The sequence below is a fragment of the Chenopodium quinoa genome, unplaced genomic scaffold, assembly GCF_001683475.1.
Source record: "Chenopodium quinoa cultivar QQ74 unplaced genomic scaffold, ASM168347v1, whole genome shotgun sequence".
Taxonomy (NCBI): domain Eukaryota; kingdom Viridiplantae; phylum Streptophyta; class Magnoliopsida; order Caryophyllales; family Amaranthaceae; genus Chenopodium; species Chenopodium quinoa.
In genome coordinates, this window is record NW_018743591.1 from 433,393 (window position 1) to 446,520 (window position 13,128).

The window sequence follows — 13,128 nt, forward strand, 5'->3', positions numbered from 1 at the left end:
CCGCAGTTTTTGTTCACGTTCCCGCTCTTCTTACCGAGAGGACGAGCCTATTCGTGAGGGGGAAGGTGATAGGGGACGCGCCTCTACTACCCGGACGTGCTCCCTTCCATCCTGAGACAAGCACACTCTGGCTTTTCAGCTTGTTCACCACATTTCCCAGTGAGTTTTGCTGGGTTCGACTGAGGAGAACATGCGCTACCGCGGCTCGAGCAGCAATACCATCACTAGGCGAAAATTGCTAATCAGCACCGGTTTAAAACCCCCATTTCGCACTTGTTTTGAACCGGTTCTGATTTGAGAGATGCCAAATCCCAAGACTTTTCGCACCGGTTCTTGACGTGAACCGGTGCGAAAAGTCCCCAAAAATATTAAAAAAAAAAATTTAGCACCGGTTCTTGCTTTGAACCGGTGTGAAAAGTGTCCAAAAAAAATAAAAAAAAAACTTTTAGCACCGGCTCTTGCTTTGAACCGGTGCGAAAAGTCAGCAAGAACCGGTGCGAAAAGTGGCCAAAAAAAAACTTTTAGCACCGGTTCTGTTCCAAAACCAGTGCCAAAAATGCACAAAATAATTTATTTTTTTTTTTGGCATTTTTTTTCACTTAAATTGATATATAGACACTAACATATATATAAAGTTACAAATTTTCATTAAAAAAAGGCTGTAATATTACAATTTTCGTCCAAAAAAAATTAAATAATCCAGACTTATCTCTGTGTACCTTTCTTGCATTTCATTTAACTAGCATATTTCAGTCAAAGGATCAATTGAAAACCATAAGCCATCTTCATCAAAATAGCACACATCTCCTGTTTTTAGCCAACCATCTAAAGTGAGTTGAAACAGTCGCCTCATGATTGTTAAAGTAGCCTACAACAATAATGTAAGACTTTAGGCAACATAGCATCTGAAAATAAATTGTGCTTGGCAGGGACAACGATCGGACTCATTAATAACAGTCTTCACTTTACTAGGCTGAACCAACTGATTCCAAACAAATATACACTCACACTTAAGTGCGATAAGGAAGAAGCAAAGGACAGAAAAGTAACAGATGTATGAGCAGAGACTACATGTGCCGGCAAGGCTAAAATTTCTCCATTCTAATTTTTTTTTCTTTGTACTGATCATAGATTTATAGCTTTCCAGGCCAAAATAAACATGCTAAGCATAGAGCGTTTAACTTTCAACGGGTCCAAGAAGGGGAGTGAGAACTATCGGGTCCTTAAGGAGACTAAGCAGAATATACACACCACCATACATCCATACCATAGAATCAACAATATCATTCTGACTATACAATAAAAGGCTTCAGCAAGTAGCCACGGTCTCCCTATCTTCTTCAAATATAGATTATAAAATCAAACACATCTCAAAAAGTAGCCTTCCCAAAAAAAATGACCAACCTAATTCTTTTACCAACCCATGAACTCCAAGTAAATATCAACTCAGCATATATAATCTCCAATTTTTCCTACCAATAACTATTCTCCTACATTCAGAGAGAGAGAGACTCATAGATACGTGCAAAGATGGGGTCTTTAGTTGTGCTCTTAATTCTCGAATTGCAGCCTGAAATTAGATAATAGCATGAATTATAATCACCAGCTGATAAGCATGAAGATAAATACTCCAGATTACTGTTAACCAATAAAACAATACACACACATACACAAACAAAAAATAAAAAGAAAACCATTAATCATCCAATCCCCATAAATGATGTCAAGAAAGAGGGACCAACATAGACAGCCACACATCATTTCCAGGAGAGAATTTATAGAATTATAAGTTGCTTTTCTCTCGATCAGATATAACTATGCATCCATCAACAACAAATATTTGACAAGAAATGTAAAATGGATTATCTTTATAAACCTCATAAACCTATTTCTCATCCTCTGACATAATCCATTGAAGGTCCACTTTTGCATACCAAATCATCCCCGCCAAAGTGATTTTTCTTTCTTTTTTTTTTTAATACCATCATACTACCTTGGCAACATTGCTCTAATGGAGCACATTCATATCCACCTAACACCCTTACCTGATGAAAGTTCAAAGCAGGCAATCCTATAGTCCTACTGAACATTGATTAGTCTACACTGCTACGTACAGGCTTACAGCAAAAAAGAATGTGAAAGATAATTTACTAAGAAAATTGGCCAAATTCCTTAGAATCCAGAGTTGAAAGGATTGCTTATTAGAGGCTCATTCAACTTTCAAGTTTCACATTTGTTGAACATGTAGGACAATCTCAAGTAGGATTTAAATATTAGATTTTCAAAGAGATTACTATCATAAACAATCAAGGTAGGTCGATATATTTATTGTGCATATTAGATTTTTAGAGACAATACTATCACAAACAGTCAAGCTAGGGTCTATATATTGATTGTGTTCCAATTTTACAATCGCTGCATGCCCATATCACCATTGTAAAGGAATTTGAGAAACCTCACAGCATGGTAAGTGTTTATGAGATAACCAACTGACATATCCAGCTGCAATAGCAATCAATCATCCGCATTAACTGCAAAGTGGTTCCGCTTGTGCCCCCATCCAAGATTATAGAGCATGGAGAGGGGTAATGATCAACTTCTTAGCTCCATAGAAGTGAAAGCAAGTAAAAATCTTTATAGACATTTACAATCATCAATATGAAAGCAAATAAAGAGGGTGATTGCCTTTCTAACCTAACGGAGTAACTACGCTCAGGATTCTCGAGGTGAAACAAATGGGAATATAAACTGACCTTTAATTCTGCCACTTCTTGCTCTCGTTTGGCAAATGTCACAATAAAGGCAGCTTCTTTCTTCTTTGCTTTTTCTAGTTGGTAAGAAGAAATAACAAATTATTCACCATCCAAAACTAATAATATACAGTAATAAAGATAGGAAAGGAAAAAGCACAAACCTGCTCTTTCAGTGACTTGTCTGATGACCTTAAGTTTCAGATATAGTTAACCACCAATTTAGGTTCTGCAGAACAATAACGAAGATTTTCATATCAACCAGAAATAAAAGCTCCAAGACAGTTAAATGGAAAGAAATACAAAACATTAGAAATACAAAGTATAAGATAAAAATTATAAGACTGACCTGGAGTAGTAGCTAGGGATATAAAAGACTCATCCTGAAATGAAGAATGCCATTTCCAAATTTCAGACTTTGCAGATTCCAGCTCAATCTAAGACAAAGCAGCCAAAACTAATTACTCCTTAACCAACTGTCGATAGTCAACTAGCAAAACTTAAGCAGACAATAATCGAATTTAGTTACTGATTCAAAGTTCTTTTTTAGGTCATCCTTTGCAGATGTAAAAACAATGACAGAGTGATGACGGGAAGCAATAACACACTACTAGACAAGCATTCCACTAAACAGGTCAATAGGTCAAATATTCTATTTCTAGAGATCACTTATGGGAAAAAAAACTCAGGATTTTGCTAATGCACTTTGACAAAATCCAATTCTGTTCAAAGCCACAAATTAAAGTATATAATTCTCATCTTCAATATATTGTACTAAGTAAATCACTAGCATTATCATTATACATAATTAATTTAACAAGATCTTTACATATTAGTGAAAATTTATCTCAATGATCACTTAAGTGAACTACAGAATCCAAAGATCCCTCAAAATCTCATGCCCACAGATGCAATTACTGGTACTGGTCTTAGATCATGTTCTGCCAGTACTGGTACAGTTTTGAGTATTTTCAATCTCAAAATCGAATTTTTAGTAACATCAGCATTTTATTTATGGATTTGCATACTCTTTAATATAGATCTCCGCAAACCAGCAATAAGTTCAAAGAATATAACACACGTGGAAATGTGTTAACCTTACCTTATAAAGTATTTGTTCGATTGTTTCATCTGCCAACTTCAGTTCAGATTCACATAGAATTACGATCAACATATGCCTCACCTGCAAAAATATAAATATCAGCTCATATGAATATTATAACAAACTTGCTAACATGCAAGGTATACAAGTGTACTATTACAAAGCATGTAGAATTATGATCAAGTGCATACTAGAACATCTAAGACAATAAAGGCACTACTATGCAACCTAAAGGATCACCCAGCGAAGCATCACACTAAATAGCACTTGCGGATTGAAAAAACGTTGGTATTGAAGCACCTGTTTTATCACTAGTTTAATTTCATTACAAAATCACTATAGTTTAGAGCACAATGATCATACAAGGGTATATGACCAGCCAAGAGAAGGAAAATCACATTGAGCAATGTTATAAGATTAAAAGAGCAAATCAAACAAACATGCCAACATAACTCTCCCCACCTCAACTGCAAACTTTGAGGCAAAAATCACCTCACACAGGAACAAGACAATAAGCATCAAATGAATATCTGTCTGCCTACAGCCAAACAACACCAACAACAAGCTGACAACCATATTGCACAAATTTATGATCCCTTAAAGCAGGGTCCACAGTATTGTTAAGTAAAACAAGACATTGTGCAGACATCAAAGATTGTAAATGAAAGCTGAGGATTGAGGATTAGGGGATAGCAAACCCAATATACCTCATCGCGCTCAATATATCCTGTGCCATCCAGGTCATAAAGCTTAAATGGGACTGCAATAGAAAAAGGATGAGTGTGAATAGATATATATGACCCAGGTTTTAGATATACAATATGTAGGACGTATGTTAGAGAGACTTTGTATAAAACAAGGTTACATACAGTCTATCTTATCCTCTTGGGAGGCATTAGGATGGAAGACGTTCAACACTCTGACGAAGTCACCGAAGTCAACTACTCCTTTCCTTTGAACATCGAACAAATCAAAGATTTGTGTACAGAAGGATTCGTAGTTATTAAGGGTATAACATAATATTTACGAGACACAAACTATCAAATTAAAAACAGATAAAGGAGAATATAGCTGAAGGTGTAGTGTCTTCAATGTACAACATCAGTAGCAACATATCCGATTAGCAAAAAGATTCTCTTTCTTCTTGTTTTTGAACAAAGCTAACTGAAATTCCTCCTGCAAACATACATTTATTATACTATGGTAAGGAAAAGCCATACATAGTCCCGAAATATTTCATATGCACATGATATACAGAAATTAAGGATGCAATCGAGAAGCTACAGTATAAGAATCAAAACCCAACTCCAATTATGCAAGATCAGACAAGTCAAACACTGGGACACATTCATTACCAATAATCTGGGTTCGCTCAGTTTCTGGTTGAAATTAAGGATCCAATATCTTTTAGTTACATCATGTTGCATATTTGATTTCGAGTAGAACGGTCTTGTTCAAGACCCTAAATTCAGACATGTTTGTCAGAATTTGGGGTTGAATCAAGATTTGTATAAGCTCATAGTCAACATCTAATTGACACTATCATAATGGCCTTAAAATCTTAGTGAATCTTTACTACACCTTAATCAGAATAAAAAAACCTTATAAAGTAGTAAAACCTTGCAAGGGATTTCAGCATACACATGCATATGAAACAGAAGTTTCACATGCCTCACAAAGCTGACACAAGCAATAAGGCAACAGAATATACTCAAAGCCGACAACCATATTGCAAAAATTTAATACAAGGTGAATTGACTTCAATCCATTCAATTCAATTATGTAAAAAGCAAAGAAATACTTAATTGTATCGTTTAACTACGCATTAACTTAAACTGAATTCAATTTCCAAAAATTCAAGATAATAAAAAATCAATCAAAGAAAGTAGCAAACCTATTAATGTCACTATTTGAGACAAAAGGGTAGCACTGAATCAAAGAAAATGCATGACCTTACAACTTGCAAAGCAAACATACCGTTCCTGGCCCTTATGTGCAAGGACCACCCACCAAAGCAATAATCCGAGCACTAGTTCCGGGTGAACAGGCTCCAAGTAACCCTGCAGCCACATTCAATGCCCGACCGATGCATTGCAATGCTCTACTACCAGGTGGAACAGGCCACTGGTCTGTTTGTAGTTCATCTAGTAACTAAAATTCACAGACACAGGAAAAAAAATTAGCACATTTCAAGCCCCACCCTAGACAATCAACCAAAAAGTCAAAAACTAATGGTGCTCACTTAATTAGGAGGAAAAAGAACATGTGCATAATGAAGTGGGGTTTACCCGAAACAAAGAAAATCAAAGCAAAATGCACGAAATTAACAACAGTACTTCAGATTTATGGAACTCTTACTTCATCAATCCAACACCATAACTCATAGCAACAACAAAGCGGAGTATCGAATAGCAATTTTACCGCCCACACATACACAAGTAGCAGGCCACAAATACACCACAGAAAGAAGAAACGATGCAGCAACAAAAACGCAGCAAAACAAGCAACATGCAGTAGCATCACCGAGCACACATCAGAGGCACCAGAAGACACAACAACAAACACAGCAACAAAAAATTACATCAAAAAAAAACTGTAACACCATTACCGCAGCAAGAACATACACAATAATCCAAGAAACACATCCCCCCACCCTCCCCCCCCCCCCCGAAACAATTAATCCCAACAGCGAAAACAAGCAAGCACAAGCACCACAACACACAAGCTCTACACAACACACACCGCAACCACCACACCCAGGGTCGCACCACGAAACCAGGAAACCCTTAATTTCTTCCAATGAACCTCAATTGGCAAAAATCACTCAAACATAAAACAAATTCACGAGTAAATCCATTAACTATTAATCCAATAACACATTAATAACACAACCAGATTCGACAACCCTAAAACAACAACAACAAAATCAACTTCATCAATCGCAACGAAGATCCAAATTCAGAACAAAAAAAAAAAAAAAAATAATCAAAACCAAAAGGAGGCGAAATCGAAGCAAACCAGGAGCAGCAGGTCGTTCAAGGCCGATTTCTTCAAGTACAAACCATAGTTAGACGAGCGTCGACTTCTTCATGAACAGCATCACCGATTCCTTCGCCCAAGAACAACGTTCAATCTAAGTCCTCATCTTCGTCTACTTCCCGATTCCTTTGTTGATTAGGGTTTAGGAGAGAGAGGTAGATGAGAGAGGAGGAGAGATCGAGGAAAGAGAAATTAAGAAAGAAGACAGAAAGAGAAATCAAAGAAAGAACAAAAAAAAGACCGGGTTTTTTTTTTACAATAGCTTTCGCACCGGTTTGGTTGGAACCGGTGCGAAAAGTCTTTTTCCCAATCCCGCCCATTTCTTTTAACATTGATTTTCAAAACCGGTTCAAAAACTGCGGTGCCTATTTCATTTTTCTACTAGTGCATCTTGTCTTTGTACCACAACCACATTGTCAGGAATGATGTGGTGAGAGCTCTTTGGGAGTCATGTGGACTGACTTCCGTACTACGTGTTGCTGAGGCTTTCCAGAATTTTCGGGAGAGTCGTTTCATTATTCGTGGTGCCCTAGAGTTCTTCTGGGATACCACGAACTCTTTTCATTTTCCAAGGGGTGAGATGACTATCACCCCACTCGACTCTTGAGTTATCAGCAGACTCGAGTTCTGCCCGACTCTAGTTCCCTTGAGTGAGTCACTGTCATTGACGTCTCTAGAGATGACAATTCTTGTAGGTCCTATTGTACGTAGGGCCTCTACTGACGCAAGGGAGAAAAACTCGAGTATGAGGTATGTTCGTACTCGGCTGCTAGCTTGCCCTTTCAACGATTATGCGACTACGTTGGAGCGGGTTTGCATTTTTGTTCTCATCCTCCTGTCGGGGACAATCTCTTTTGACAAGGGGAAGTGGTGCTTTGTTGCGCTACTTACCCGCCTTGCGTGATCATGCTCGGTTCGACACTTTTGACTAGGCGAATCTCGCCTATGCTGACCTTCTTCTGAGTCTAAAGCAAGGATGCCGCCAGCAGCACGGCGGAGTGGAGATCTCCGTTTGCGGACTATGGAAAGTCGTAGAGGTATATCTTCTTTCAATCTTATGATTTCAACTCAAGTCTCGATGTTTATCATTTCTCAGAGTTCTTTGACTTCTCACAAGTCTTGCTCTACGAGTACTTTCCCTCACTTGCTCTGAGGAGACTTAAGGCCAGAAGGCTCCCGATGGCTACCAGCTGGCAGGACCGCCTTGTTAGTCCAATTTCTTCTACAGGTGTTATTAGTGTGGCTATTCTTAAGGTGAAGATATTTCTTACTTCTTATTTCTCTAGGTTTCATCATAAGTATTAACACATCTCTCTCTTTTATTTCAGCGCCCTGACGTCCTCTACCTTCCATGGCTCGGCTTGTTGATTCTTGACGGGCTTCTCATATTACTAGTGAGAAGCGCGTCTTATGGGGTACCTTCCAGGCAGTGTGGTACCTAGGCGAGTGGGTGACCCGTTAGCACTTCTCTGACGTTCCTTCAGTTCCTTAAGGATCCGCCTTCTTTGATGATGAGCTAGGAGACTCTTAGGGTGTATGCCATAGATCAGGTTGTGGCTGCAAACTTCCGGGTGCATGTCTACCCCAATCACTCTTACGAGGAGGAGCTGCTACCTCGAATGGCTAGCTAGCCTTACTACGAGGAGGTTTATATATTATTATCACTCGTTTTGTCTTTTTTGTAACCCCGAGCGGTGCTAATTATTGGATCATCTTGCAGGAGGAGAGGGAGCCCGAGGTGTTTGAGCCCCACGCATGTACATTCGCTATTAGGTGTTTTATGACCCCATCTAGGAGATGATCCCTCCAGCTCCCGCGGAGTAGCAGTTGGTGGAGGCGATCCATCCCCCGGTTGACGAGATGGGTGAGTGTTCATCTTTTCTTTAATTTCTCGCACATATCACTTTGTTTATTGACTCTCTTAAAGCATAGTGCGGATGGCATCTGTTCATGACGCCTGTCGGTATTAGCTGGCGAGGTGGAGCCACAGGATGTCATGTCGGCGCACGGAGACATCGAGCCGGCACGTCTTTATGTATTTCTATCTATTTACGTATTTTGCTTTTTTATAACTAACTAGCATTTCTTTGACTTTATTTCAACCTGATCCTCGGTCGCGTACTCGTTAAAGGCTTAAGGGCTCCAGAGAGACGGGAGCGAGGCAACGCCGCACCTCGTTGGAGATTTCGGGCAGACATGAGGCAGCTGACCAGGGGGTGAGCGATGATGGTGACAGTCCAAGTCATGGATCTTCGTCGACCAAGGTGTTTCCACCGGGGTGGTACGACCTCACGTGGTTTCGGATTTTTCAAGACCGGTCCATCGTCTATGTTTGGTGGTGGGACATACGAGGTTGGCTCGTCATTGCAGTAGCCTGCACCTCATCCTTTTACTGGTGGGAGCTTTCACCAGTATGGCTCTCAGGGGGGTCCATAGTTCACTTAGTAGACTGGTCCCATGATCGTGATCCCCACGACAGGTGGCGCTGGTTCTACTCAGGTGGTGACTCCTCGGTTCGCACATTTTAATGATGTGATGGGTATTTCTCGGGAGCCTCGTCCGCCAACTTTGCTTTTCTATTAAACACTTTATCGACTTTTATTATTCAGACCATGTATATATTATGTACTTTCTATTTAGACATTATATTATGAAGTGTGTGAAAAAATTCCATCATTTTTATTATCATTGGAGGGTATCCGACTTTCTCCCAAAAAAGAAAATATGAAAATAGAAAATGAGGAAAAAATAAGTGTATAATCAATTAATTCGAAATTCCTAAAAAAGAAATTCAAAATCAAAGAGGATTAAATCGAAAAGGTTAAATTATCATAGGAAAAGGTGAATATTTTTTAGATAAGGTAGGAAAAATAATTAAAAAAACCAAATACGGAAAGTACGAATTCGAATAAAAATCAAAGCAAAGAATCAAGAAGGCGCTTTTTGTGTCGCAGACGCCATATTCCATCGCGGCGCAACAGGTTCATCCTGTCACGATGGTCCCATCGCGGCGCGATGGTTTAGGTGAATCTGACTCCGAATAAATTCAATTTCTGCTTCAATTTTGCTTATAAAAAAGCCTCCAAATTTGTCATATTCCAACATAATTCGAGTCATTAGCTTCTATATTCTTCCATTTACATAATTTAGCAATCATATTTAAGAGTTTTTATGAAATTGCTCTTGAGTGGTGTCGGTCTTTGACCACTAGTGAGAGAAAAGAGCTTGAATATCTCAACATGAATGGCCTATTGGATATTAAGGGTGTAGATTTCGATAGTGATTTTATTCATACTGTCGTAGAATATTGGGACCCCAACACTCACTGTTTTAGGGTAGGAAACGATGAAATTAGCCCCTTACCGGAAGAAGTTGGTGCCATTTTTGGCTTTCCCTCTTTGCATCTTGTCGTAATCCCCAAATTATGTGAATATATTATTATAAGGATTCTGAGCGTATTTATAATCTTAGGGAGACTGATCTAAAATCTATAGTTCATGGAAAAGAAGTAGATCTAAGAAAATTTGCATCTTTTTTCTTTAACAGACCTAAGTCTATTTCTTTTCACACATATAGAAGAAGAGCTTTTCTATTCTGCATGTTAGTCAATTCTTTCTCACTAATGGTACTAGCCATACTGGTCAAGCTATACTAGCATTAGTTATGGAGCAAACTGATGCGGGAAAAAATCCTATGCCTTTAATTGTTGGAGAAACAATGATTAGTTTAGATGAATTGAAAAAGGATCCGAAATCACCAATTCGAGGATCTCTTATATTATTACAAGTAGAAAATCAATACTTTTAAACTCAAAAATATTTAATTTTGTAATGTAATAACAATTAATTTTCATGCTTGCAGATCTGGCTAATGGAGAGACTAGGATTAATCAGTCCTCCGAATGATGTTGAAAAATACACCCCTAATTTCCTTGTGAGAAGGAAGAAACGCTTTTCCGTAATGATGGGACGTCGGGTGTGGAGCAAAATATTTGAAACTCGTGAATTCTCCATCAAGTGGGTTGTACCCTGGTGGAAAATTGAGAAGATGAATGGAGTCAATATTCAAGCTTTCTGTCGCATCCCAAGCTTATCAAAGTCCACTATTTACTTTCCTTCTAGAGTGATGATGCAGTATGGACTTGCTCAAACTATCCCTTCTGGCGATGACCGTCGTCCTCGTGAGTACTCTGTATCAAAGAATGTTAAGAGGTTCGACGATTATTGGTACAGTAGACCATTATGGACTGTTGTATCTGATAGAGTTCCTCCTCCATTGTCTCGAGAATATAAACAATGGCTACTTGCTCGAAATCAATAGGATAAGAACAAGGCCCGAAATTCAAGCTCTAAGGGTGCAGAGAAGGGCAACATAAAAGACTGCCTAGGGGACAAGAAGGCTCCTCCTAAATATTGTTTGGGTTCAAGAGTTGAAATCAAGACTCCTATCATGCCTAAGAAAAAGGATGTCATGGAGGGCAAAGGAAAAAGGAAGGCTACTTCTATAGGCTTGGGTTGAGAAAAAGGTAGGGGTCTTTGCTAAAGGGGAAACTTCTTCCTCTAAGGTTTCAGTTCGCACATCTAAGGGCTCACTTTTGGTAAAGGAATTATCAGACGATGAAGACGCAGATAAGAACTGGAAAAGAGCTCGAAAAGAAAAGGAGGATTAGATTTAGAATATTGCATTGCCTTTAATTTTATTAGACAAATTTCAATTAAAAGTTAATTTTATTTTAAAGCTTTAAGTCATCAATAATGTAATTTTAATTTTAATTATCAATGCAATTTTTTAGCTTTCATTTAAATTAACTTTATCCATAATATAATTTTTGTTAAATAAATTCCCAAGTAATGGAAACAATTTGAATAATTTCAAAATAATCCGAGTACGGAAGTCGGAAAAAATTTGAAATAATTCAAACCCAAAAATATCAAATAATCGCAGTTTTAATCGTCGAAAATTACAATTCCATCGTGGCGCGATGGTCCTATCGTGGCGCACTAGAACTTGATTTGCTGCGATACTAAAGCTTCGACTCAATTTTGTAATTTTGCTTCGATTTATTACGTTCAAAGGCAGAGTTTTAAAATTTTAAAGTGGTCGCACCCTACGAAAGGGTTGCCTACGTATCCTTATCAAGGAATCAGGCTAAACGTAGCTCTCTTGAGTTCGGAACTCATTGGATCATGGGTAGAACTTCTTCAGTTGGTCAATGTTTGTCATATTTGAAAAGTCATTGTCGTCCATATTTGTCAATTTAGCTGCACCTTGAGATAGGATGGTTTTAATGATGTATGGTCCAAACCAATTAGGCCTAAACTTTCCCCTTAGATCTAGAACATTATTTCTAAGAGCTTTTAACACCAAGTCTCCTTCCTTGATGTTTCTTGTCTTGACTTTTTTGTTGAAGTGTCTAGCCATGCGATTTTAGTAGCATTGACCATGATATAAGGCTTCTAGTCACTTTTCATCGAGTAGAATTAGCTCTTTGTATCGTGCTCTTGTCCATTCAACCTCATCAAGTTTACTTTCCAATGTTATGCGCATGGAAGGTATTTCTAACTCTACAGGTTGTACGGTGTCCATTCCATAGACTAGAGAGAATGGCCTAGTTCATGTGGATGAGCAGATTGACGTGCAATAACCCCAAAAGGCAAAATGAAGTTTGTCAGGCCAATCTTTGTAATTCTTAGTCATCTTTTTGATGATTATCTTTAAATTCTTATTTGCCGCCTCAACTGCACATTTGCTTGAGGTCTATATGGAGAAAAGTGATGATGTTGAATACCATACTTTTTTAAGTAGGTCTTCACACTCCGCTTGAAAGTGAGTACCATTGTCACTAATCATTTCATGTGGGACTCCATATCGACATATGATATTTCTTTCGATGAAGAGTTCCACATGCTTTATGGTGAGTTTTGCGTAGGATGTCGCTTCAACCCATTTGGTGAAATAATCGATGGCAAGCAACAAGTATGTACTCATGGCCTCCTAATCCGAGTGGGGTAATCTCTCCAAGGATATCTATTCCCCAAGTTGAGAATGGCCAAGGAGATGTGTAAGTGTAAAGAAGAGATGGTAGAACGTGTTGCAAATTGGCATATATCTGGCATTTTTCACACCTTTTTACATATTGATGGCAATCTCTTTCCATGTTAGTCCAATAATAGCCTTGGCGCATGACCTTTTTGACTAGCATTTTACCATTCATGTGTGTTCCTTATAGCTCCTTTG

At 38.4% G+C, this 13,128-nt stretch overlaps 1 protein-coding gene across 1 annotated transcript; it reads right to left on the reverse strand.

The window, feature by feature from the left end:
* Positions 1-647: 647 nt before the first annotated feature.
* On the reverse strand, positions 648-10,527 carry LOC110682689. The gene is made up of 8 exons (XM_021859019.1): positions 10,462-10,527; positions 5,863-6,003; positions 5,747-5,781; positions 5,472-5,532; positions 4,722-4,875; positions 4,560-4,612; positions 3,853-3,933; positions 648-868 (listed from the first exon to the last, which is right to left on the reverse strand). The coding sequence occupies exons 1-8, from the start codon at positions 10,525-10,527 to the stop codon at positions 740-742; spliced, it is 720 nt and encodes a 239-aa protein (XP_021714711.1). The 3' UTR covers positions 648-739.
* Between the last annotated feature and the right edge of the window lie 2,601 nt (positions 10,528-13,128).